This window comes from Macadamia integrifolia, chromosome 8 (genome assembly GCF_013358625.1).
Source record: "Macadamia integrifolia cultivar HAES 741 chromosome 8, SCU_Mint_v3, whole genome shotgun sequence".
Taxonomy (NCBI): Eukaryota; Viridiplantae; Streptophyta; class Magnoliopsida; order Proteales; family Proteaceae; genus Macadamia; species Macadamia integrifolia.
In genome coordinates, this window is record NC_056564.1 from 9,625,384 (window position 1) to 9,648,779 (window position 23,396).

General features: G+C 38.7%; 5 protein-coding genes across 6 annotated transcripts in view; 3 read left to right on the forward strand and 2 right to left on the reverse strand.

The window, feature by feature from the left end:
* Positions 1-1,368: 1,368 nt before the first annotated feature.
* Positions 1,369-6,324, forward strand: LOC122086017 (uridine nucleosidase 1-like). 2 transcript variants are annotated; one of them, XM_042654688.1, is made up of 10 exons: positions 1,369-1,764; positions 2,140-2,255; positions 2,395-2,454; positions 2,953-3,135; positions 3,260-3,364; positions 4,719-4,815; positions 4,950-5,057; positions 5,156-5,291; positions 5,373-5,511; positions 5,833-6,324. In XM_042654688.1, the coding sequence occupies exons 1-9, from the start codon at positions 1,665-1,667 to the stop codon at positions 5,479-5,481; spliced, it is 1,014 nt and encodes a 337-aa protein (XP_042510622.1). In that variant the 5' UTR covers positions 1,369-1,664; the 3' UTR covers positions 5,482-5,511; positions 5,833-6,324. The 2 variants fall into 2 exon arrangements, with proteins under 2 accessions (XP_042510622.1, XP_042510621.1); XM_042654687.1 differs by lacking the exon at positions 5,833-6,324 and having other exon boundaries at positions 1,375-1,764; positions 5,373-5,690.
* Positions 6,325-8,058: 1,734 nt separating this feature from the next.
* On the reverse strand, positions 8,059-9,449 carry LOC122086215 (putative fasciclin-like arabinogalactan protein 20). The gene has a single exon (XM_042654952.1). It carries the CDS (start codon positions 9,357-9,359, stop codon positions 8,343-8,345), a length of 1,017 nt encoding a protein of 338 aa, XP_042510886.1. The 5' UTR covers positions 9,360-9,449; the 3' UTR covers positions 8,059-8,342.
* Positions 9,450-10,542: 1,093 nt separating this feature from the next.
* On the reverse strand, positions 10,543-19,384 carry LOC122086628 (protein HIRA). Its single transcript, XM_042655579.1, has 10 exons — positions 18,908-19,384; positions 17,924-18,199; positions 17,584-17,835; positions 17,103-17,500; positions 15,905-16,949; positions 14,279-14,489; positions 13,922-14,162; positions 13,697-13,819; positions 11,182-11,299; positions 10,543-11,083 (listed from the first exon to the last, which is right to left on the reverse strand). Exons 1-10 carry the CDS (start codon positions 19,013-19,015, stop codon positions 10,748-10,750), a joined length of 3,108 nt encoding a protein of 1,035 aa, XP_042511513.1. The 5' UTR covers positions 19,016-19,384; the 3' UTR covers positions 10,543-10,747.
* A 1,313-nt stretch (positions 19,385-20,697) lies between these two features.
* Positions 20,698-21,087, forward strand: LOC122086336. The gene has a single exon (XM_042655100.1). The coding sequence runs from the start codon at positions 20,698-20,700 to the stop codon at positions 21,085-21,087; it is 390 nt and encodes a 129-aa protein (XP_042511034.1).
* A 1,503-nt stretch (positions 21,088-22,590) lies between these two features.
* LOC122085947 (GDSL esterase/lipase At5g03610-like) overlaps positions 22,591-23,396 on the forward strand; it is a 5,102-nt gene continuing 4,296 nt past the window's right edge. The window contains exons 1-2 of the mRNA XM_042654574.1: positions 22,591-22,749; positions 22,868-23,098. Of these exons, the coding sequence (XP_042510508.1) occupies positions 22,683-22,749; positions 22,868-23,098 (298 nt within the window). The 5' untranslated portion in view covers positions 22,591-22,682. The remainder of the gene's footprint in view (positions 22,750-22,867; positions 23,099-23,396) is intronic.

Below are 23,396 nucleotides of genomic sequence, written 5' to 3' on the forward strand. Positions count from 1 at the left end.
ATTGCATCCCTTTTGGTCATAGTTTTAAAAATTAGATAAATTAATTTTTTTTTTGTTGGAAAAAAGGTAAATCAGTTCAATCGTAAACAATTAAATATTGATCTAAATCAATAACGATTGAGATCGATCCCAAGTTTTAAAACCTTTCTTCTTAACATTGTCTTCATGAAATCCATGATAAAGAGGCCACACTTTGATATAAAAACTATTTTCTCTTTTAAGAAAAAATAAACTTAAAAAAATAGGGTGATGTCAACCCCCAAACACAACGGAAGATGAAATAACTGCCTTGAGCCTCCCCCCTTCTTTTCTTTTCTTTTATTTTATTTTTATTTAATGAAATATATTCAGAGAACGGATCACTAATCTTACGGTTTAAAGATGCCATGTGTCCAACCTCCTTACGGAAGTAATATTCTGTTAATTTATTTATTCAAAATTTATATTTTTTTTGTTTTTCCTATTTTTGAGAAATTCCAAATTGTTCAGATTTTATTAATCTATTTTATCTCTTTTATTTAGGGGGAGTTTCAAATCGTGGATATGTATCCCAATTATCTCATATATATATATATATATATATTTTATCTTCCATGTATCTTTTTTTTTTTTTAAATCTTCCACGTCTCTTTATATAAGAATATACATAGAACCCTAATATGAGAAAGAGATTATTTACCAACCTCCAATTCCAAATCAAGTGGAGACCAAGGAGAGGCAATCCTCACACTTCAAGCCGCGATTTAGCTGATCCAAATTTCTACAAAAAAAAAAAGATTTAGCTGATCCAAATCTTTTACAAAATAAAAAAAAGAAAAAATCCTTATCGAAATTAGAACCAGATGGATTGATGAATTCGATTACTATACTCAAACTTGTAATGGTTTTTAGCCATCAACCATATATGTACTCACACATGATCAATAAAATGATGGTTGAGAATCCTAATGTGTGTGTGTGTGTGAGAGAGAGAGAGAGAGAGAGAGAGAGAGAGTGGAAGATAAAAAAAAATGAGATAATTGGGATACATATCCACGATTTAAAACTCCCCCTAAATAAAGGAGATAAAATAGGTTAATAAAATTTGAATAATTTGAAATTTCTTAAAAATAAAAAAAATAAAAAAAAAATATATAAAATTTTAAATAAATAAATTAACAGAACATTATTCCCATAAGAATGTTTGACACATGGCATCTTTAAACTGTACGACCAGTTTAGATCATGTACGAACAGATGTTCCGCTCACATATATTCATGTATTTTTTTTTAGCAAGACTTAATGGAATATGGATAGAATAGTCAGACAGGTACACCTGGCCCCTTTTTGTTCGGCGAGGAGGTGTCTCTTTTGTCGCCCACGATGGAAAGAATTCACGTTCTTTGTGAAGACCTATAAATACTAACAGACACACAGAAGAAAGAGACGAGGGAACTTTAATGGGAGAAGGAAGAGAATAGGGGACTTGAAAGGGAAGGGCAAGTGCGGGCCAAGGGGATCGGCATCGAAGGTTTACAAAAAGCAATAAAGAAGAGAAGTTCGAAGGGTCCCCTCGCATTGATCTTCTTCTTCTTCTTCTTCCCTTTTCCTCTGTCGGACCAATCCTTATCCCTCGATTCCTTTCTCTTTTTCTTTTGTTTTTCGTTGATCGGAGAAAGGTCAGATGGAGTCTGTGATGTCGAATTCTCACGATATAGTCGACACAAGATCCGCTTTTTCGTCTAAACCGGAGAAGATCATCATTGATACTGATCCTGGAATCGGTATACTTCATTATTTCTTTCGAGATCTCTTTTCATTTGCTTGCTTTTTCCGTCTCAAGATGAACTTGGTGCGAGTTTAGTTCAATACACTTGGTCTCTCTCGCTTCTTTTGTTGTTTTTTTTCATTTCTATAATGTTTCTGGCTTGAATTTCCGGTTTTTATTGATTCACAACCTGAAGTCCCTCGATCGGCCTCTGCTCCTCCCCCTTGATTATTTCAAACGTTATAGTAGAACAGAAAGAAAGAAATTCCTTCTGGAAGTACTCAGTATTGTTCAGTTTCTTGCAGTTTTGACCTGTTTGATCTTATGATCCTACCAATTGTTCAGAGTCTTCGGACATGCGGGTTCTTAATCTACTGTCTTTGGTTTTCAGATGACAGCATGGCTATCTTCATGGCATTTCAAACACCAGAGGTGGAGGTCTTAGGTTTGACTACAATATTTGGTAATGTTAGTACTGAAGGCGCTACACGGAATGCTTTGCTCTTGGTATGTGATTGTTTCGCTGCAATAGATTTTTTATTATTTTGATAATGCATTTTATCCTTATGCAACTTTCAATTATCCACATGCGATCATTAGGGGCATGTTTATGATTAAATTTACTATTCCATGTGTAAAAGGATAGTGTGAGATGGCAGGGCATCCTGGTATACCTGTCGCACAAGGCAGCTCTGAACCTCTAAAGGTAATAAAGCTCAACTGCTTATCACTATATTCAATATACAATATACTGTTACCAAATTTGTTCTGTATTTTTTGGTTATTTTCTCTTGGACACTGCATAATTCTTTGTCATACTAATTCATTGATATAATTTTCATGAGTAATGTCTTGAAGTTAATGTATCTCACCCTTATGCTATTTTGAATTTGAATTGCTTCTTTCCGATTCAAAGTCAAGCTCTTGAAATGACCGTTTTCCAATTGAGCTTCATTTCAATGTGCAACTTTTTATTAAACATGGAACAACCTCATTATTGTAACATCTGTAGCTTCCATTTGTAGTCTGTATAACCATTGATGTCCTAACTACTGCTATAAATTTGCCGTGAAAAATTATGTGATTCTGCCAGTCTCATATGTTTAAATTTGATTTACGCTAGGATTTTTATTTTTTTGGAAAAAAATCTGCATTGTAAGCGAGAAAGTTATTTCTAATTCAGAAAGCTGCATTTTTTAAACAGGGAGGAATACCACGTGTTTCCGACTTTGTTCATGGCCCTGATGGGTTGGGGAATGTATCTCTTCCACCCCCCAAAGAAAAGAAAATTGAGAAGAGTGCTTGTGAATTTTTAGTTGACAAGGTCTCTGAATATCCTGGTGAGGTATCCATACTTGCATTGGGACCACTAACAAATTTAGCTTTGGTAAGTATTAATATCTTTTCCTTATTTGCCAAAATAAATCAATTTCCTGTTGCTCTGCTACCACCTATTATATGTTTTGCCAGGTTGGTTTTGCATTATATTACCTTTCTTTGGTCTCAATTAGGCAATCAAAAGGGATTCATCGTTTGCAAGCAAGGTGAAGAGACTGGTAGTACTCGGTGGGGCTTTCTTTGCATCCGGAAATGTCAATCCTGCAGCTGAAGCTAATGCAAGTACTTCTCTTGTCTTCCTGTTTCATAAATTTGGTTGGACAAAACACACATTTGACTGCATTATTTACTCCATTTGGTGTTCTATGAGAAGTGGTGCATCAGATTGAGTGTTGCATGTAATTGAATTATCTAGATTGTACTTCAAATGAATCCATCTTGCTTTTCAATTCCTGTTGATGAATACTTATCTTGTATCCGAACTGTTTGAAAGGTACAAAGAAATGCTTTTGATTTTCTCTAATTAATTTATTAAACTTGGACTGGCTATGGATGACTATATATGCTATGTTATTATATGTTCACTATTTTGTTGTTACCTGCGCATCCACTTTGCTGACTGGGCTTCCTGAAGCTTGCGTTTGGACTCTAGGGAGACATTCCCTAGGACACGGGTCTGGGGGTTTACAGGTTCCTATTCTAGAGGCATCGTTGTTGGTTCTTCTTTATGAAGGATAGTTAATGAATAATGGATGGTCACACACCCACAACATTGCTCAATTAGAGACATCTGATTCTCATTGTGCCTGATTAATCTCTCTCTACTGATCTCTGGATTGGCAAACTAGGAGATAGATATCACCAGATACTGATCATCTTCATAAACAACTTAATCAGAAGGCAGACTTTACTGTGGGTTCTTCCTTTTGATCCTCAGCTTGTGAGCATCAGCAACTACTTCATTTAAGCTATTGTTCCCCTCCCAGTGCTCATCTCAAACCAACGAGAGGCATATAGGCTCCTTAATTCTGAATTCCTTCGACTGTATCAAGACTCTCTTTGGTTGAGGACATTCTGACGTTATATGATACATTGGAATGACAAACTATATTTGATTTTGTTCATTGGATCAAGTTAAACAGTAAGCCACCAAAGCATGCTACATTTAATGCAACTGTCTCTTAAAAAAACAAACTAGATAATATGGGGGGGAAAAAGCAGCCATGAATAGTGCACACATGCACACATGCACACACAAAAACTTGGTCATGTGAACTGTTAGCAAGGCTAACTAATTTTATCCTGTGCATGTAATTTCTGGTACTTATTTATTTATTTATTCTTTTGTTAAATCAATACCATTTTAGAGTCAGCTTTTTTATTATTATTTTTGGTTATGGAAGTTGCTTTTGTCTCTCATTTTGTATAATTTTGGTTAAATGTACAAATCAATTAGTTTATGGCACAGGCAGAGCCTTACCATTAAGTAACCTTTATGACAAGGGCACTTGATTGTGCGCTTGAAATGCACCATTTCCTGTGCTAGCAAGTAACAACAAATCATTGCTTAGCCATAAATTGCGTACTGCAACTAATTAATAATAAATATGATATTCCTTTTTTGACTTTCAGATCTATGGTGATCCAGAAGCAGCTGATATTGTGTTTACCTCCGGAGCAAATATTGTTGTGGTTGGCATAAATATTACAACCCAAGTCAAACTAACAGGTGCAAACCAACCGCTCTTTTTTTTTTTTTGGTTTTCTTCTTCTTCTTCTACTTCCCTCTTGATGATTATTCTTTAGTTATCCAGTTAGTTGTTATGTGAACCTAATCATGTTGAATACCATTCAATGTTTCAGATGAAGACCTCTCTGAATTGAGGAATTCCGAAGGGAGAAATTCTCATTTCTTAGGTGAATTATGCCAATTTTACAGAGATTGGCATGTGAAATCTGATGGTGTCTATGGTAACTTCCCCTTTACAAGCTTGACAATCAAATATCACTTTGAGTAAGAATTATCATGATGCTTCCACAAAATATCTCACTTGAATTTCTAAATTCAGGCATTTTCCCTCATGACCCGGTGAGTTTTGTGGCACTTATCCGTCCTGACCTTTTTACTTTCAAGGAGGGGGTCGTGAGGGTTGAAACTCAGGGTATATGTGCTGGACATACACTAATGGACCAAGGACTGAAAAAGTATGTTAAGACTGTCATAGTAGCACACCCCTTTATGGAATTGGATACTGTGACATAAAGCTGTTGGTATTTATGTTGCAGATGGAACTCGATCAACCCTTGGTCAGGCTATTCCCCTGTTTCAGTTGCATGGACGATTGATGTGGAGGCAGTTGTTATGTATATAAAGGAACTTCTCACAAAGCCATGAAGCTATGCACATGGAACCACAGAAGTGAAGGTTGGATTGTCTACCATTTTACATTCGGATAATCCATTCTCTTCTTATATTTGTCACAAGTCTTGGATGTATGTTTCATGTACAAGGATTACGTACCTCAATTCATGATGGAAGAATAATTTAAGTGTTCACAGTGTATCCATTCCTCCAGTTCATTATGCAAGTATGATTTTTTTCTAGGTGTAAAGTGGCAACCCCCCCCCCCCCCCCCCTTTAAATTTCAGTGAAGATATTTATTTACGAAACACCAAGATAATACTTCAAGTAAATCTGCAAGTTTAACTATATACTAAACTAGTACTATATTGGTTTGTACTACAACATATGCAGCTAGTGTATGAGCAACAAGTACATTTTTGAAGAGCAACGAAGGTGTGATGATTTATATAAGTACCGCAATCTCTTTCACTATATGGAGGAAGAATTGCTTGTTTATGCCCCTCCACATCATGAAGCATTATATTTGTTCCTCGGCAATATCCAGCATGCTTTAGTCATGCATTCAATTCTTCAAGTGTATGCGATCTGATAAGGGATGTGACTCATAACAGGCCATGAGCGAATCAATCTGGTTCTTTACTTCAATCCTGCTGTAGTCACTACCCAGCCTCTTTTTCAACTTTTCTTTCATTCAATAGCTTCCTCACCTTGGCTCTCTCTTCCCATTTTCCAACTGCTGCCTAGCTACATGTTTGATAGCAACACAGGCCCCTGAATCTTGTGGCTCAAGAGATTTCAGGGTTTCTTGCTGTGAGCTTTCCCAACAATTGATTGCCATATTTAGATGTATAGAGCTGTAGAGGTATTGTCTCACATGTCTTGGATGTCTCTTAATATATCTTTGAACCATATCCATTTAATGCCTTAAGGTTTTAGGTTGGACCCTGATAAACCTTGCAAGCTACCAATAAAGTCTCTCACACATCGGCACCTACTGGAAATGGAATCTCTTCTATGAGGTCCATCGTCCATGTAATCTTTGAGCTTACTGGCCGAAGTGCTCCATTATTGGATTGGTATGGTAATCTTTGATTATCGAATCAAAGAATTTTGCACGAGTATATACTATAAACCAAAATGACACCGGTGAATGAAATTCCAAATAATCTCAAACGTGCCTATATCCCTCAATTTCCTCTCATGTCCATATGAAGAACCCAGATTCATGCAATATTTGGAATTGGGAAAGGAAATTAAAATTCTTCCCAAATATAGGTGAGAATCTGCACATGCGTGTTTCTTTCTCGTATGTTTTAATATGAAAAACCAAGCGAGACAGCGAGAGAAACGCAAAACTAGTGTGAGACCTTTTGAGCCAACCATGGAGATGACTGGATTTATTCCCCCCATACTCCCCTAAAGACCACTGTAATTTGAAAGAGGGTTTTCTCCAAGCAAGCGGTAGAGGAGACTTTACCAATGAATTGCAATGAAACGGAATTTCATACAATGAGGTGCTCTGAAGAGATCATTTCGTGAGAGAAAGAGAGAAGGATGCTTATAAACCTACTCATGTGACTCGAGAACTGAAAACTTTCCGGTCTCGTGAGTGGGTATGCTGGATTTGTGTGTTAAAGTGGTGGATCACACGTGAAGGCAATCATTTATACCTTCATCAAAACTTCTTATGCATGTTCTACCCCAAAAAAAAAAAAATTCTAACACATGTGATGGGCCAATCAAGTTTTGTTAGTTATATATACAAGTAGTTACGGGTAGCATTTTACAATCGAAAGAAAAATTGATAGTTTGAACAAGTTGGTTTGATTTTGGTTAATAATGTGAAACCTTTTCTTGATTTGGTTTCGATTCTGGCCAAATAAATCTTCTTTCTTTATGTATTAGTTAATATGGAAGATAAATTTGACTTATTTTTAATGTTTGAAAATTTTTTGATGGATTATAAGGCTAATAAATTAAGGGTTTTTTTAATAAATAAATACTGGAGATGTAAAAAGTTAAAAACCGAACCAAAACATGTCTATTTAGTTCTGATGATTTGGGAAATAGGCTCTTATTCGATCACTGATCTTGTTGGCTCTAGGCTCCCGCTCTCTCCCTCTCCCTGGCACCTCCCTCCCTTCCCTGCCCACCACATCTCACTGCCCGACTCACCCCCCCACCCACCTTCTTCCTGCCCCTTGACTCCTCCCTCTCCGCCGCGGTTTATGCGTCTCTCTAGTGGAGTCACAATTCACAAATGAGCATTTTGGAAATTTTGGAAGAAAATTTGGAAACTAAAACCTAAACATACAGTAGAGAATGCAAAACAAGCTCATTAGTCTAAAAAATTTACTGCAATCTTCAATTTGGATTGTCTGCTCTGTTGGATTATGTGAAGGATGTTCTACCAAAAAAAAAAAGGATTATGGGAAGGACACATTACATTCTTTGAATATTGCAGTAAAGAATTGCATATTTATTCATATACTTTTGCCGAGGGAGTTGTGTATACAAAGCAAACTCATACGTCTTGATCGTGACTTTCAGAAATGTATGAGCTTGCTTTGTATACACAAATCCCTCGGAAAGGTAGTAAAAAAAGTTTGGAAAGGGAGAGAAATTTGGATGAAATAAAGCAGCATATATCTACAGAACAATTTTCTAGTTTCAGTAAATGGTGAAACAAGAGAAGATTAATGGACGTCTTGAGGTCCACTACCTGAAGCTGTTCCAGTGAAACCGAATTCATGTTTCTGAAGGTCACCATCAAGACGAAGCAGGGAATAGTCTCATCCCCAGCAGGAAAGGCAGGAAAATGGGGAGAAAAAAAGTGAGGCAACCGTGAAGAACTTACGAACGCTGACATGGTGATATGCAATGGCAAAATATCAGAATTCAGTGGAATCAGGCACATTTCCGTTGGAATAGCCATTAAATTCAGCATAAGAATCTCTGGCTGGTTCTTGCGTAAGGATCTGAGGGATGCCGTGGACAACAAGCCAATCCCGGGAATACAACTCCGGAAAGACGACGGAAACTCCGTTTAGCACAACTGTATCTCCAGATCTTGTGACATTAATTGTAAACCCCCTCAACAGTGTGTCCAGTATGGTTCCATCATCCAACATAACCAGATCCGACCACGTAAGCTTGCAAGGAAGAACATGGCGATGAAAGACTGTTGAATATTCACCAGAAAGTCGATTGTAGTCTTCCATCGCTTGATCAACCGGCGCGAAGATTGTCAGCTTCTTCTGGTCACTAGATAGCGGCAGTTGCAGTTCAAGGAAAGAAGCCATCACAGAGCAATTTTTGTCTCTGATGATACTAGAAGCCGCGGCAAAAGTGCCGGGATCCAATGCAGGATCATGCAAGTGGCGAACCGTACAATCGAGGTCAGAGCTAGGAGCTCCGACCGGAGGCAAATGTGAAGATAGCTTGAAAGAAGGATCAAAGAACTTGTCGATTCCAAATATAACCAAAGATCCATCATCAAAGATGGTCGATTCGTTTATCTTGACATTGTTCAATGAAATCTGCTGACCAGAAGCCGATGTAGTGACGGTTAACGAGTGGTTCTGGTACAAGGTAGGGATCTTGGTACCGTATGGTAGGGTTCTGAGGCTATCAACTGAGAATGTCAATGGTGATATGTGGTATTGGAGGAGATCGATTGAAGGCTGTCCCAATTGAACGAAGGCAGCGTCAGGAGGAGAGAAGATCGTCCCATAGGATGAATTGGGGATTAGGGTTTGTGCGACGAGTTCAAAGGTTACTGACATGGCCAGGAAACTTGAGTCTGCAAGGATTTCGACGGCATCCTGAACTGTTTCGGGCGGAATCGCAAGAACAGAGGTGTAGAAGAGAGAGAACAGAATGAGGGAGAATGGAGATAGTGCTGCCATTAATGGTATTTCTTGAAGGTCTGTCTCTCTGGTTTCTCTGTTCGAACTTCGCAGTTGCAGAGACTGCAAACTAGTTTCGGAAGCCAAGAGGAACAAAGTAACCTTCTTAAATAGAATTTCAGCGGGAAACGAAAAGACACGTGGGGAGCTTTGATTGGTAGGGATGAAATGTTGAGTGGGATTTTTTTTTTTCTTTTTGTAGGGGTGTTAGTCATAAGACTAGAATACCCCTGAATTGGGAGCAAAGAACGGAGGGTTTGTGCAAAAAGCCAAAAACCTATTGGATTCGTATCTTCTGCCAGAATTTGATGAGATCAAGTGATCAACGGAAGTTGTGCAGTCTACGATAATGAACTACTCTGGAACATCTGATTGGGAACTTTTTGTGGGCCCACATGAGCCATTTGTCTGAAGACGTAATGCTACAGTTTATGGAGTCGACCATATCGAATCACATACCAAAATTTAATGGAAAGTATTGCAGCTTATTTCTATTAAAAAAAAGAAAAAAATTATTTTGAGAAGAAAAGGCAAAAAAAAAGATGAATTAAATCAGAAAAGAGTCCATGTTCTCAGTTACAACCATTCTAAGCTTTTCAATCCTATCTCTATTTGCCAAATTATGAGCTAAACATGTGGTCTTTATCTTGTTTCAATACATTACATTTGGGGAATAGCTGTTTCATGAATTTGATATATAAAAGAAGGTGAAACAGTTCCCATGGCCATACAATCTGTCCAAACGTCTGTGATTGTGGTTCCCAGTCTCGTGACAGGCATAGGGTATACACAATTGAATTTGATGTAATTTGAAATGTAATCTGTTTAAAAGATCTTTTAGACATTCAATGGCCAAAATTTCTACATTTTCTAAGAGGCAAAGCAATTGCGACCATCCATCAATTTTGTCCATGGGTTGCCAACCACTGGCAAACAATGAAAAGGGAGGCACTTTCAGTTTTTTCATCTTTCTCAACACACCCGGTGCAAGAGGTTCTCACATGTGCGAGATTAAGGAAGGAAGGGAGGGAGGGAGGGAGGGAGGGGAACTGCCCAGCCTTACCCCGAGAACGTCAAGAAACTGTCTAGACTGCTTAACCACCAAATTGCAACACTCTTACCTTACCTACCTTACTGTCAGACCAATCGTCCCTTTTCTAATCTTTCTCAATGGATGCAAAACTTGCTGAGAATTCATCAAAATTCATTATCCATAATTCGCAAATCCATACAATGGAATACACTAGTCATTGTACATCTCTGACCAAAGTTTATGGTGCAAGCTAGGTGGTCCTCCATTATGAATACAACAGTGAGAGCCTGGTTCAGATCCCAGTTCTCACCAACGTCAAGCTACATTTTTTTATGGTTTTGAGTGATGCCAAGATTCAAGAACCACTCTCCTTTGCAGGTGGGTAAGACTCCAACTGTTCTGTCGATGCTAAATCAGTCTCCTTTGCCGGTGCGGAAGAATCGATTTGATCTGTCGGTGGTAAACCAGGCTCCTTTACCAGTTGGGAAGAACCTATTTGCGCTGTCAATGGTGGACCGGTATCCACTTCAACTATTGATGGTGGTACTGGGTTTGCTTGATCCACATTGATTTCAGCACTTTCATACTCCGACAGGAGATCCATAAACTCATTGAGCAACCGTTGCACTTTTCTGTTTGAAGCCATGGCTGGAAGTATATCTTCTCTTAGAAGTTTGTGCTTTTTCATTCCCTGCAGCGATACACAGATTGGAAGCTTGAGTTTCAGAACTAGCAAGTGTGCATGAGAGAGAGAGAGAGTGCACAATAAAAGAATACAAAAAGCCTTACCAGCACACAAGGATCCCATGCTGCATTCTTTGCATCTGATGGTGTGGACTCTGCCATCCCTGTTGGAGGCCCAAGAAAGCTCTCACAGACTTCCCGTAAGCGGGACTCATCTGCTTCTCTGCAATAAATTGATAGAAACAAATATTACATAACTATAGAGCCAAAGTAATTATTATTCAGCATAAGAGAAATTTGTCACAGAATGCTCAACAAATTAAACATTACATCATAATGTATCCACAATCACCAATGAAGTAACAGAAAGGAAAGGAACTAAATCATTATGAAGTCCATCTTCATTTCCTATAAAACAGTGACAAGACAAGTTGCATGTATATTTGCACCTAAAGTAATGGCAAAACTTTAACTGCATAGCACCCGATAGGGAACCCAAGGTTATCTGTAGTGGGTACCAATTCACAACACAATAATACCATTGTATGTTCAAGTATCCAGGCATACAGAAAATCTAGACTTTAATGTAGAACAACCATGTGCCCTCTCTTTCAGTTACAATTTGTAAAAGATCTTAAGGCTCCCAAGTTAATAGCAGAGAGGGATTTGAGGAATACCATAAAAAGGAGAGTTCGACGAGAAGCTCTGACCAAGGGGATGATTATCCACAAGTTGGAGTTGGTGAAGTTTGATCCAATGCATCTTCATTGAATATCTTGTTCTACTATGTGCCTAGAGAAGTGAACAATGTCGCAGATGGCCTAGCTAAGGCCAGGGTTAAAATTAATAGTGTCAGCGTAGCACTTATCTATTTTAAACCACTAAAGTCAAATTGGACAACTTTCCTCCTTTATATTGGTATTTCTCTTCCATTATATTGGGGATTATATTTCCTCTCTACCACAACTTCTGTACTACTATAATCTTGAAAAGGTAAGGAAGGACATCTGTGTGTGTGCAGATTCCTTGAAAATTTGAACCTCTAGACACCACTGCAAAAACTTCCAACCAACAACCCAGCATCAACAATCTAAACCCTCTGTGGCCATGTGGATCATGGAAATGAAGGTTGATTCCTTGAATGCCCACACAGATCTGCACATAACCTAGTTCAATTCGACAATCCTGTTCAAGGCTCTTTTAATCCTTCAAATCATCACCAAAAGCACCTAACCAGCACCAAACCTTCCACACAACCACCCTGCTGGACCATTCTTTGAATCATTTTAGTCACTATGAATTTAGTCACCATGAATGCAAGACCTTTCAATGCATTCAAGCACCACCTAGACCCTAGCAGCCAACAACTGTAGTGCAACATGAACCCTAGCGTCATCTGATTCTGAATCCCAAAACCCTGTTTCAATTTCCCTGAAAAAATCTCGATGAAAAACTCTTTCTATTCGAACACTATTCTTTAACCTATGGAATTTATTCTAACCTTACTGAGCCTGAGATGAGATCTGAGACCAATTTTCACCCAAGATACTTGAGTTGAACTTGGAGGACACCTATCTTACACCAATCTCATTCCATTTCAATTTTCAGGTCAATATCAGAGAATGAAGTGGCAGACTTCATTGTCAAAAGTTGAGTACCCAGGAGAACCTTGTCTGATGCAATTTACTCCCCTTTTCTTGACGCAATTGTATTACTGGGATCAGCTTCCATCTTAGAACTGTCACTTACCAGTTTTTCTGCTTTTCTACAATGATAATCCTTGGGACGGTAAGCTTGAGAATTTGTTTCTTTCCAATACTGGTAAGTGCAACAGGGAAACTTTATTTGGTCAAATTGACCTGTGCAATGCTTTTTAAGAAATTAACCATCACTTATGTACCCGCAGGCTGTAGCCATGAGCTACAAATATCTCGAGGACTGAGAAAAAATTGCCAAAGGTTCAATACAGAAGAGATTAACCTCCCTGAGGCTGCTGAAGAATCTCAAAACACATGGTACCCAAAAGGATATGCAGGGGATGACTATAATCTAAACTAGTGTACCAGGAAAGCTTTATTTGGTCAAATTGACCAGTGCCATGCTTTTTAAGTAATTAACCATCACTTACGTACCTGCAGGCTGTAGCCATGACCTACAAATATCTCGAGGACTCAAGAAAAATTTCCAAAGGTTAAATACAGAAGAGATTAACCTCCCTGAGACTTCTAAAGAATCTCAAAACACATGATACCCACAAGGATATGCAGCAGATGACAATAATTTAAACTAGTCCACCAGAAACTACCTTGATAAATATAGCAAGAAACAATACATTTTGAACTAAGAAGAAGTGCCCACCAAATCCATATGGCCAAATAAAGGGATTTTGTTTTTACACCCTTGACTAGAAAGGTTGATGTGACCACAAGAATGCATGTGATCACAAACATGGAAAAAATCAGCCACAAAATCCAACATATTCTTTTCCAAAACTTCAAGATTAGTTAAACAAGAAAAATAACTCTCACCTGAGAAAGATTTAGCACCCGGCAATTACAGCCAAGTATATAGCAGAATATCCAGTAAGAGAAAAAATCAAGACAGAATAAAACTCCCTAACCTTGCCAGAAAACGTATGTAGGAGAGAAGGCACTGACGATATTCATTAGGGGACTTCAATGCCAGTGAAGAGGCCAATTGAGCCTCCAGATGTGCCCGTGTCTGCACCCCATCATCTGTCACTCTATTCACAGACAATCCTAAATCAACTTGTGATAAGTTGGATACTAATCTGCTAATTAAATATCATAAAATGAAGAAATAAATAAGACAAGAAAATAAAGACCTGCTCCAACTTGGCTTTCTAGCCAAGAATTTCCCAACATCCACCTGCAAAGCTGCTAGCTCACCACTCTGAATTGAACCCAAATTCCATGAACTTGCAAAATTTGATGCTGGGAAGCAATCATCCGCTATCCTTAGCCAACACATCAAGCTCATATCAAAAAGAAAAGCATGACGGGTTGCCAGAACAACAAGAGGTGAACCAGACTTTGAGAACCTCGTGGATATAACTTTAATTGTGCCTGAAAACATAATGATGATCATCAATACCAGAACCATTCAGGTTCAAGATTCACAAAACTAGGAAACGATTAAGTCTGGACTTCCATTCCATTCAGGTTACATTTTGAAGCAATACCTGTGTCTCTGGTGGATGAGCTTGGACTTGAAGTGATCAAAGAAGACAGTGAGTCGTGCAGAAGACAGGTCCTTTTGAACAGATCCCATACATATAATGATCCCCTCCTTGTGACAAGCAACAGCTTCCAACACTCGTCACAATCTATAAATACTGCTGCAGATCCCATCATCATGGTAGGCATGGCTCGTCTTCCACATTTTGTGTATATCTACTCAAGACAAGAAATAGGAAGAAAGTTTAAAAAGGAGAAAAGAAGAAGAGTAGAGAAGAACAATACATTACTCTTTCCCAACTTGGTAAGAACTGAATATGTACTTGTACTATTCAATTTAGTTTTACCAGGCAACATACATATTTAAGAATAACTATTGTGGGTTTGCTGTTGTGGCAAAACAGGCTAGGGGTGCCGTTTCAAAAAAAGAAAAGTCGGACGTGGAAATGTGTTGGAATTAGAAAAATTTCCACACATTCCTCAACCCACTCCTTTTCCATGGGCAAGTTCAGCCTTTAACTATACCCACGTCGCGAAAAAATACCACTTAAACCTTGTGCAGTCTACTACAGTGTCAACTTAAGAAAAATCAAGAATAACCAAAAACTGTGTTATTGATAGAGCAAAAGCGTCATACATGCTCACCCATAGGGCTGACACTGACAAGAAAATTGCAGACATGGCTGAAAAACAGTGCCTTCAGACACATGAGCCCTCCACCTTGTCACTTACGGCTTCACAGACATTTGACTTCTATATTTAACACCTATATTATTGGTGAAAAGAAATTTCCTGAGTCAACTTAGTCCCTGCAATCTTTTAACCTGTTTGTAAGTTCAAGATATTCTACTTTGTCTGTCAATACACAAAGTTCACTTTGTCCCTCTACCCTGTGTACAAGAAGTTCAAGTCTTCAAGATATTAATTTATTTGGTCAACACGCTATTGTATTTAGGTATTTCTATTTGTACTTAAGACACTGAAATGTATAAAGGTTTTCATTTAACAGCCTGAAATATCATGCCAATTTAAGTCAAAATTTAAAAAAACTGCTGTTTTGGTATATTTCCATTGTTACTTTTAACTTCTCAAAGAACTTATAAAAGTTGTTGAATGACAACCTTTGTATTGAATCTATTGATAAGCATCATATTGACCAACATGAGGCCATTGAGAACCCAAGGTCCCCAGAATTTTAATACAATAAAGTCTAGGAACAGAAGTTTTTGTCTCAAGATTTCATGTCTTTTAGATGATCTTATTTAACAATGTGGTAAAGCTTTGGCATATCTACTCATGTTAACATGCCTCAAAGTCATGCCAATTCTTACCAGGAAAAAATAAGTCAAGCCAATTAACTAGAGGTGCTAAGGATCTACTTTGCACAAAGTGGATCCTCTCAAAAAATCCAACATACTAAAATAGGTAAAATCTTAGTGAATTGTGCTACAGACCTACCTAAAAAGTCATCCTAATTACCAACCTGCTTGCCTATCCACCACACACATAGGATTGCCTATTTTTAACATAGTACGAAGCTAAGTAATGTTATTGAGTCTTGACATCAGTTTTGGTGGGAAATCTCTACATTAATACAGTAAAAGAGAAGTTCTAAGATAATCAGACACTACCTGTAGACAGCCATCTTCACACCCAACAGCCCAGAAATTGGAATTTCCAGCTAAGACGGTTACTTTCCCAGACACTCTATCAGACCAAAGTGATTGAGTCCCTCTTGTGCATATAACTTCTGTTTCTTTAGTCGTAAATGTATTTCCGACCCCAACCATGTCATTAACAGCTCGCTCTACAAAATGAGCTTCCAAGCAAACTGGGATGGAATCTTCCCCTTCTTTCTTCTCAAAGACCCTGATTGAAAGAGCAGTGCTGCAAGCAACCTCTGAACCACAAGCCTTCACAACTCCTGACTTTTCTACACTGATTGTTCCATCTGCACCTGCAGAGACTGGAACCCTTTCAATAACAAGGCTTTCACTAATGGTTGCCCTAGCAGTGATCCCGGACCGCTCCTTAACACCAGAATGGTTTGCTTCAGAGTTCCCACTAAATGGTCTTTTAAGAGAACCTTCCCGGGTGCCAACATCAGCAAGAATCCCCCCACTATCACATTTTCGCTGATCCACAGGAAGGATATCAAGTGCTTGAGCTGTGGTCCCACCAGAGATATTTTCCTGATGAACAGGCACACCAACTGCTTCTGGAATAATCCTCTTTCTGCCATCAGGCCGCCTATACTCCCTTTGCTTCACGGGACTAGAAATCCGGGCAGTAGTTGGTACTTTGTTTAACTCCTCACCACTGGCTACTCCATTTTTGTTTCCATCATCAAGTTGGGAATCAGAAGACTTTAGAATTGTCTGACTAACATTTGGGACCCCAGGATCCCCTGAAGATTTTACAGATGTGTGATTCTGCTGGACACCGGAAGTGACCTTTTTACCAGCAGATTGCTTAGCAGATGCTGCTTCAAGTAATAACTGAGCTGGGCTTTCAGCTAAGTTCGCCTGTCGTCCTCTAGCATCACCGTAGCGGTTTCTTTTTAACTCATCCAATTCAGCATCACTTATTCGATGTCCAAGCTCCTTAACCTCAAAGTGGAAAGTTGCCACTGTCCCGTCCAAGGAACATGCAAACAGTGAATAACCATCAGGACTCCTGTTTCAGGAAAAGAAAAATAAGAATTTTTCTCCGGAGGGAGGGAAGAGGACTAAAAACAAAATGAAATCAGATTAAAATATGTAAGCCATAAATTTAAGGAATATGCTAATTATCTGTGGAAAGAAATATAACTACTAAAGACCTGCATACCAGGATAAATCTACAACACTTTGAGTAAAGAAATGCTTGGCAACAAAGAGAGGACGAGCACTTGCAGTTGTCCATACTGTTACAGTACGGTCCTGACTCCCAATTGCAATCACATTGTATGGCAATGATTCTTTTGGTGCAGTCTTAGCGGCCCCATTAGACCATCCAGCAGTTGCGGCTTTAACTTCCTGACCATTTGTGAAGTTCCTCCGGAACATCGAGTGGTTGAATCTCACAACTATAACTGGGGCATTATGCCCTAAGAAATCAAAAGTCGCAGACCACTCCCCCCTTTCCAGCACAGGGGCTGAATGCCTGGGCTTCTGAAAACCATGAGTTGTGGTGATAAAATGGCCACAAGGTGACCATCCAAGCCGCCTAAAAAAGGTTGAACCAAGCTGAAAAGACTCTTCTCGAATTAGATATCAAGATAAGAAGAAAACAAGTACAAAGGGAAAAACATCAGGTAAGGTGCACATACAGATTTTGCCCAATGCCCCTCTGTCTTATGGGCAAGACTCCAATCACTTGTTCGCCAAATAATGACAGTCTTGTCATCGGACTGGCTGGCGATGAAAGAACCAATGGGATCCCAAGCAATGCCTTTAACTAGGCTTGAGTGACCCCTTAAGACAGCAGTGCAGATACCATTGCTCATGTTCCAGATGTGAATTGTGTTATCCAAACTCCCACTGGCCAACATTGAGTCATCTGGAGACCAATTCAGATCTACCTACTTCAAGCATGGAAATAATTCTTCAGTTAGAAATTCATGACATCACTGAACATTCGGACAAGAAACCTAGTGAAACTTTGATTACCACGTCTGCAGTGTGTCCTCTCAAAGTCATTATGACTTTCCAATTCTCGACATCCGGGGGCTCTCCACTACCAAACTCAGTGGTACCTGACCCTGGTTTCCTCTCGTGAATCAAGATCACCTGATCGTCAGACCCTGATGCAACATACCTGCCATGCTTTGCCCACCTAACACAATTAACTGACCCAAAGTGATCACGGAGGGTAGCTAGCAGCTTCTGAGTTGATTGGTCATTTTCTGAATCCTTATCCAAACATTTCATGTTCCATATCCGCACCTATATTTGGACATAATATGACACAAATATCAACTCTTATACAAGTTTAAAGAACAATAGGATGTATAAAAGTATAAACAACACTAAGATTTAATTAGTACATAAACAGATGTTCGTCAAAATTACAGTAAACAAGAGTACTGGTTCTTCCAACATGAATTTCCTTAAGCGCATAGTAAATGAATTAATAACAGTTAGCAGACCATGAGAACAGTAAAGAATTCCTTCCTTAATAAATTCTGGCAGCATGATGAACTTAAAGTCCACATAGACTACCCTAATCGCGTAAACATATTATCAAGAAATCACCATACTGAAAATGCATAACGCAGTACAAGAGATTATTGTATTGGTCTAGCACTAGCTTTCTTGTCCAGTGTCCGGACTTCAATGTGAATTATAAGCAGTTCAAAGGGTGTGTGTTTGATATTGTTTTCTAAAGTGTGAGGGCACCATTGCATGAAGCTGCATTATATAAATATACGTATGCGCTAAGGGTTATCCAGGGCAATTCATGGTTGTTACTTGTTAGTGGAGCAGATTAGAGCTATACATTCAAAAAATATAAAAATAATAATAATTAATTAATTAAGCATCAAGAACTGCTAAATTCCAGACAAGAGAATGCCCTCGCAAAAACCCACATGAACCCAAATTATAACTAAAAAATTAAAATAAAAAAGATGACTCAGCCGATGAAATCTCTACCTTGTGATCTCCGCCGCCAGTTGCAAACCTAAGACCACCAGGTTGAATGTCAATGGAAAATATTTGCATCCCTTCATGTCTAATCCAAATTGGCTTATCGCATCTCATCTTTGGTCCTGTTTCTGACGTCCTACACACTTATAGTTTCCTCCCCTTCCCTTCAGCAAACAGCAACAGAGTTTACAAATCCATGAATCAAGGGGAAAACCCTAGATGGGATCATCAGCCTTGACCCATGTCCGTAGAACACTAGTTGGGTTCCAGAGCAAAATCCTCCCCAGCAAGGTAAACCCCAGCAGGGAACGAACTCAAGTTTCTTCCCTCCAATAGTCAAACGTTGGATTCTCACGACAAATGTTGTTTCAGAATCAAAGACTGCAAGAAAGACTGAGACAAGAAGATAAACGAAAAAAAAAGCATAATTGCATATTGGGAAAGGAGACACGGGGAAGTTTCGTAAACTTCCGTTTGGTTTCAATCCGGTTGAGTGGTCGGTGTGTGAATGGTGAAACCAAACCAAACCAAACTAATAACATAGGGAAATTATGGATTCGGTTCGGTTTGATTTGGTTACCCATAATTTATCGTATCGATTTATTCAATTGGGGAACTTAAAATCGATTTTTCAATTTATTCCGAATGATAATATGAATAGAATTGAATCAAACCATTTAAATTAAACTGAATCGAACCAATTAACACCTCTAGCTAACCATTACTACCTAGCCCAAAAGACCCAAAACCATTACACAAGTCAATGCCAAATTTGTTCATCTGCACCACACCTACCACCGCATTGCTCCATTGCGGCTTTGTTGGTCGACTGACACTGACATATAAAATTTTCTAATAAAATAAAAAAATAACAGCGGTTTGGTTTGATTTTTGTTATCTGTTGTGAATCGTACGATCTTCATCCATACACATAAAATTCAAAAAAAAAAAAGAATTCTATGTGTATAAATCAGATCGTGCAAAAAATCTGATCCACACTCATCATAGTTAGGGGTGTCAATTCCTAAATCGAATCGATAAAATCGGTCAGATCAAACCGGCAAAACCGGTTGGATCGGACCAATAACAACACGGATTGAACCGAACCAAAGCCTTATTGGTTCGGTTCGGTTTCGAGTATTACAACCCCAAAACCAAACCGAACTGCACCGAAAACCGGATGAACCCAAAACCAAACCGAAATCGGTTCAAAACTCGGACCAAAACCGAAACCAAACCGATAAGAAACCGAAACACTCCAAAATTCATTAAAAAAAATTAAAATTTGCATAGTTTTGTATTCATTTGTATGGAAAGTTGAATCCAAACTAGACCAAAAACCAAAACCAACCCGGTTATAAATCGATTTAAGAAACCGAAGACAAACCGAAACCAAACCGCATCGAAACCGAAAAGAAACCGAAATCAGAATTTCCTTATTGGTTCGGTTTCGGTTTCAACTTTTTCACACCAAAACCGACTCAACCCAGACCAAAACCGAGCCGAACCAACCGATTGACACCCCTAATCATAGCATTCATAGTTTTGCTCCAGCTCGAGCCTTCTCCAATATAGAGGGGACATCACATTAATGAAGGTGGATTGGCCCATATGACTTGTGGTACAACCCAAGCTTTGTTAATGAGACAACCAATCCACTACATTTCCCTCTCGTTGACAATACCTGCCAAGAAATTCAACTACTCCAACGACCATGAAAAAGAGGGAGCTTTGCCTCTAATCTGAGATTTCCTGAAATATAAATAAGCTAACTTTAATTCAATTCCTTAACAACCATGGTGACTATCTCTTCTTCTTCGGCTAGTGCATCATCAATTGCTGAGAGGTTCTCCTGGTATTGTGCTTTGTTTCTGCTAGTGCTACTCTTGTTGGATTGTTGCGACCCAGATGAAGGTGAATTGCCCAATCAAATGCATCTGATTACAGAGTGGGTGAACAACAACAATAACAAGAAGGTGTGTGATGAGATTTATGTGGTCGGAAAGGGGGAGACTCTGCATACGATTAGCGAAAAGTGTGGTGACCCTTTCATTGTCGAAAAGAACCCGCATATCCATGACCCAGATGATGTTTTCCCTGGTTTTGTGATCAAGATCACTCCCAACATTAGGTTGATTGAAAGTGGAGACCTTATGCGAGAGGAAAACTTCTCCATGACTACATGATTCAAAATGGATCACTGTAGATGTTGGTTTGGAAGCATGTTAGTCATATTGGAGACTGATCCCACGTTAATCTGGAAAGGGATTTGATATATATATATATATATATATTGATATGATATTGAGTTCTCTCACCTTATAAGTTGATTTATAGGGTTGAATTTTTCTGTATCGATGTCTTACATGTTTTTTCAAGTGCACTATGGAGAAGAGAACCATTTTTTTTTTAAATCCTAAAATGGAAAGCATTTTGTGCAATATTAATTTCTTCCTTAAAAAAAAAAAAGAAAAATCACTCAGCATTTTAACTCTAGTTTCAGATCCTCCCGTCTCTAATTTTCATATGGATGCACAATATGGGCCTCTTGGACGTCGTTGGTAATGGGCTCATTTGGATTTAAGATTTTGGGTAGGTTTTGTCCGGTCGGAAATAAAGGAAGAAATAGAAATGAAAACTAAAATAAAATAATTTTCTAAGGAAGATTCTCTAAGCAGCCTATTTGAAAAGGTAGATTCTGATGACCCTGATCACATATAAAGTTTCGGGCCAATTTAAAATTTTTATTCGGTTAAATACAATTTTTTGAAAATCGAAGATTATAATCAGATCTTCTTGTTATGGCTTGGGATGTTTTAGGATTTGTCTAGAGATTCAAAAATATTCGACTGTTTTACTAATGTTTGATCTTTGTGTGCCAAAGTTTTCTATCGGTGAGAAACCTTTGGGTCATAAATATAGGAAACGTACAATGACCATTGTGTCTCTCCAAGGACACAGTCTAACTAAGGGCAGCAACGGTAGTCTGGCCCATGTTTGAATGGGCTTGGGCCTGGAATATTCAATGGCAGGTCTAGTTTGTAGTTATTTCCATTTGTATCTTATGATAAAAAATTCTAACATTCTCACTATCTTTCCATGTATGATATTATTTTATCGTATCTCATTGATGTATTTTCCTTTCCCACTCGCTCAACCCTCTCCCTTATCTTATGTATGTACTAATGATCAGGAACAATGGATTAAGAGAGGCCGACAAATTGGCCTGAATCCACCGATCCGATCCAACTTGTGGGCTGTGGCCACCTAACACCATTTAACTTATCAGCTGGTCTTGACCTGTAAATTAAAAACAGATCAAAACCGGCCACCTGTTCTAACCTTAATGTTTTACCCAAAAAAAAAAAGTTCCACCCTTTTAGGCAGGTATTCGAGTTTCGGGTCTACATCTCCAATGGGTTTATGGCCAAATTTTTGAAGTCGCCAGGTGTCATACGCACGTTGTTTTTGACAGTTGTGGCTGTTAGGTGTCAGTGTGGTATTGGATGCAGTCTTGCATATCTGCTTACTTTTTACCTTGCATCACATGACTCGTAAACTGAGTGTAATTACAAGGAGAGAATCCAAACTTGACCTTTTTACCCGGCCCGACTCTGAGTGTGCTTCACACACATGCGGGGTTGTGGAAATTTTAAAAAATTCCATTTGAAGCCCACCATAAATACGGATATTCTCGTGTCAAATCTCCAAAAATATAGTATCTCTTCCCCCTTAGCTGCCTCTTTCTTTCTTGTAGCAACTTCGGCTTCTCTTCTCTAAAATGGGGAAAAAGGAGGAGCCGGTGGTTTTCTTCTTTTATCTGCTCTCCTCGTTCGCTCTTCTGTCTGGTATGGATAATGGCGTAGTAGAGATAGCGACGGTTTCTTCCTTCTTCATTTATTTGGTTTTCTTTGTGACCTCTGTAACTGATTTTTTTTGTTTTTGGGTTCTGGGAATGATTTATAGGAATCCAAGGGGTTGAATGTTCATCATCAACTGAACAACATCTGGAGAAAAGTAACGGTCACCATCATCGTCTTGGTCTCTCAAAGCTGTTTGTGTTCGGAGACTCTTACGCTGACACAGGGAATATCAGAAAGTCAGTATCAAGTTCTTGGAAGCTACCCTATGGAATCACTTTTCCCGGTAAACCATCCGGCCGTTTCTCCGACGGTCGCGTCTTAACCGACTACGTAGGTGCGTCTCTCTCTCTATCTCTTCCTTTCTTCTCCTCTCATCTTTTTCTCTTTTGGTTCAAACTTCAAAGACCAGTACTGTGTTTGCTGGCTTACTTTAACTTTGTGCTTTGCATGATTGAGCTTGTGGGTTCTCTCTCTAATACACACAGATTCTGCAAAGTGGGGTCCAGGGAGGGTACTGTTGTCCAATGCTATTTCTGCTCGGGTCCTTTAAAATTTTGTACTATTGATGCAGGGCCTGATTCCGGTACATTTTTTTTTTGGGTTATCAAGAATCTAGGTAGGACTTCCAAAAA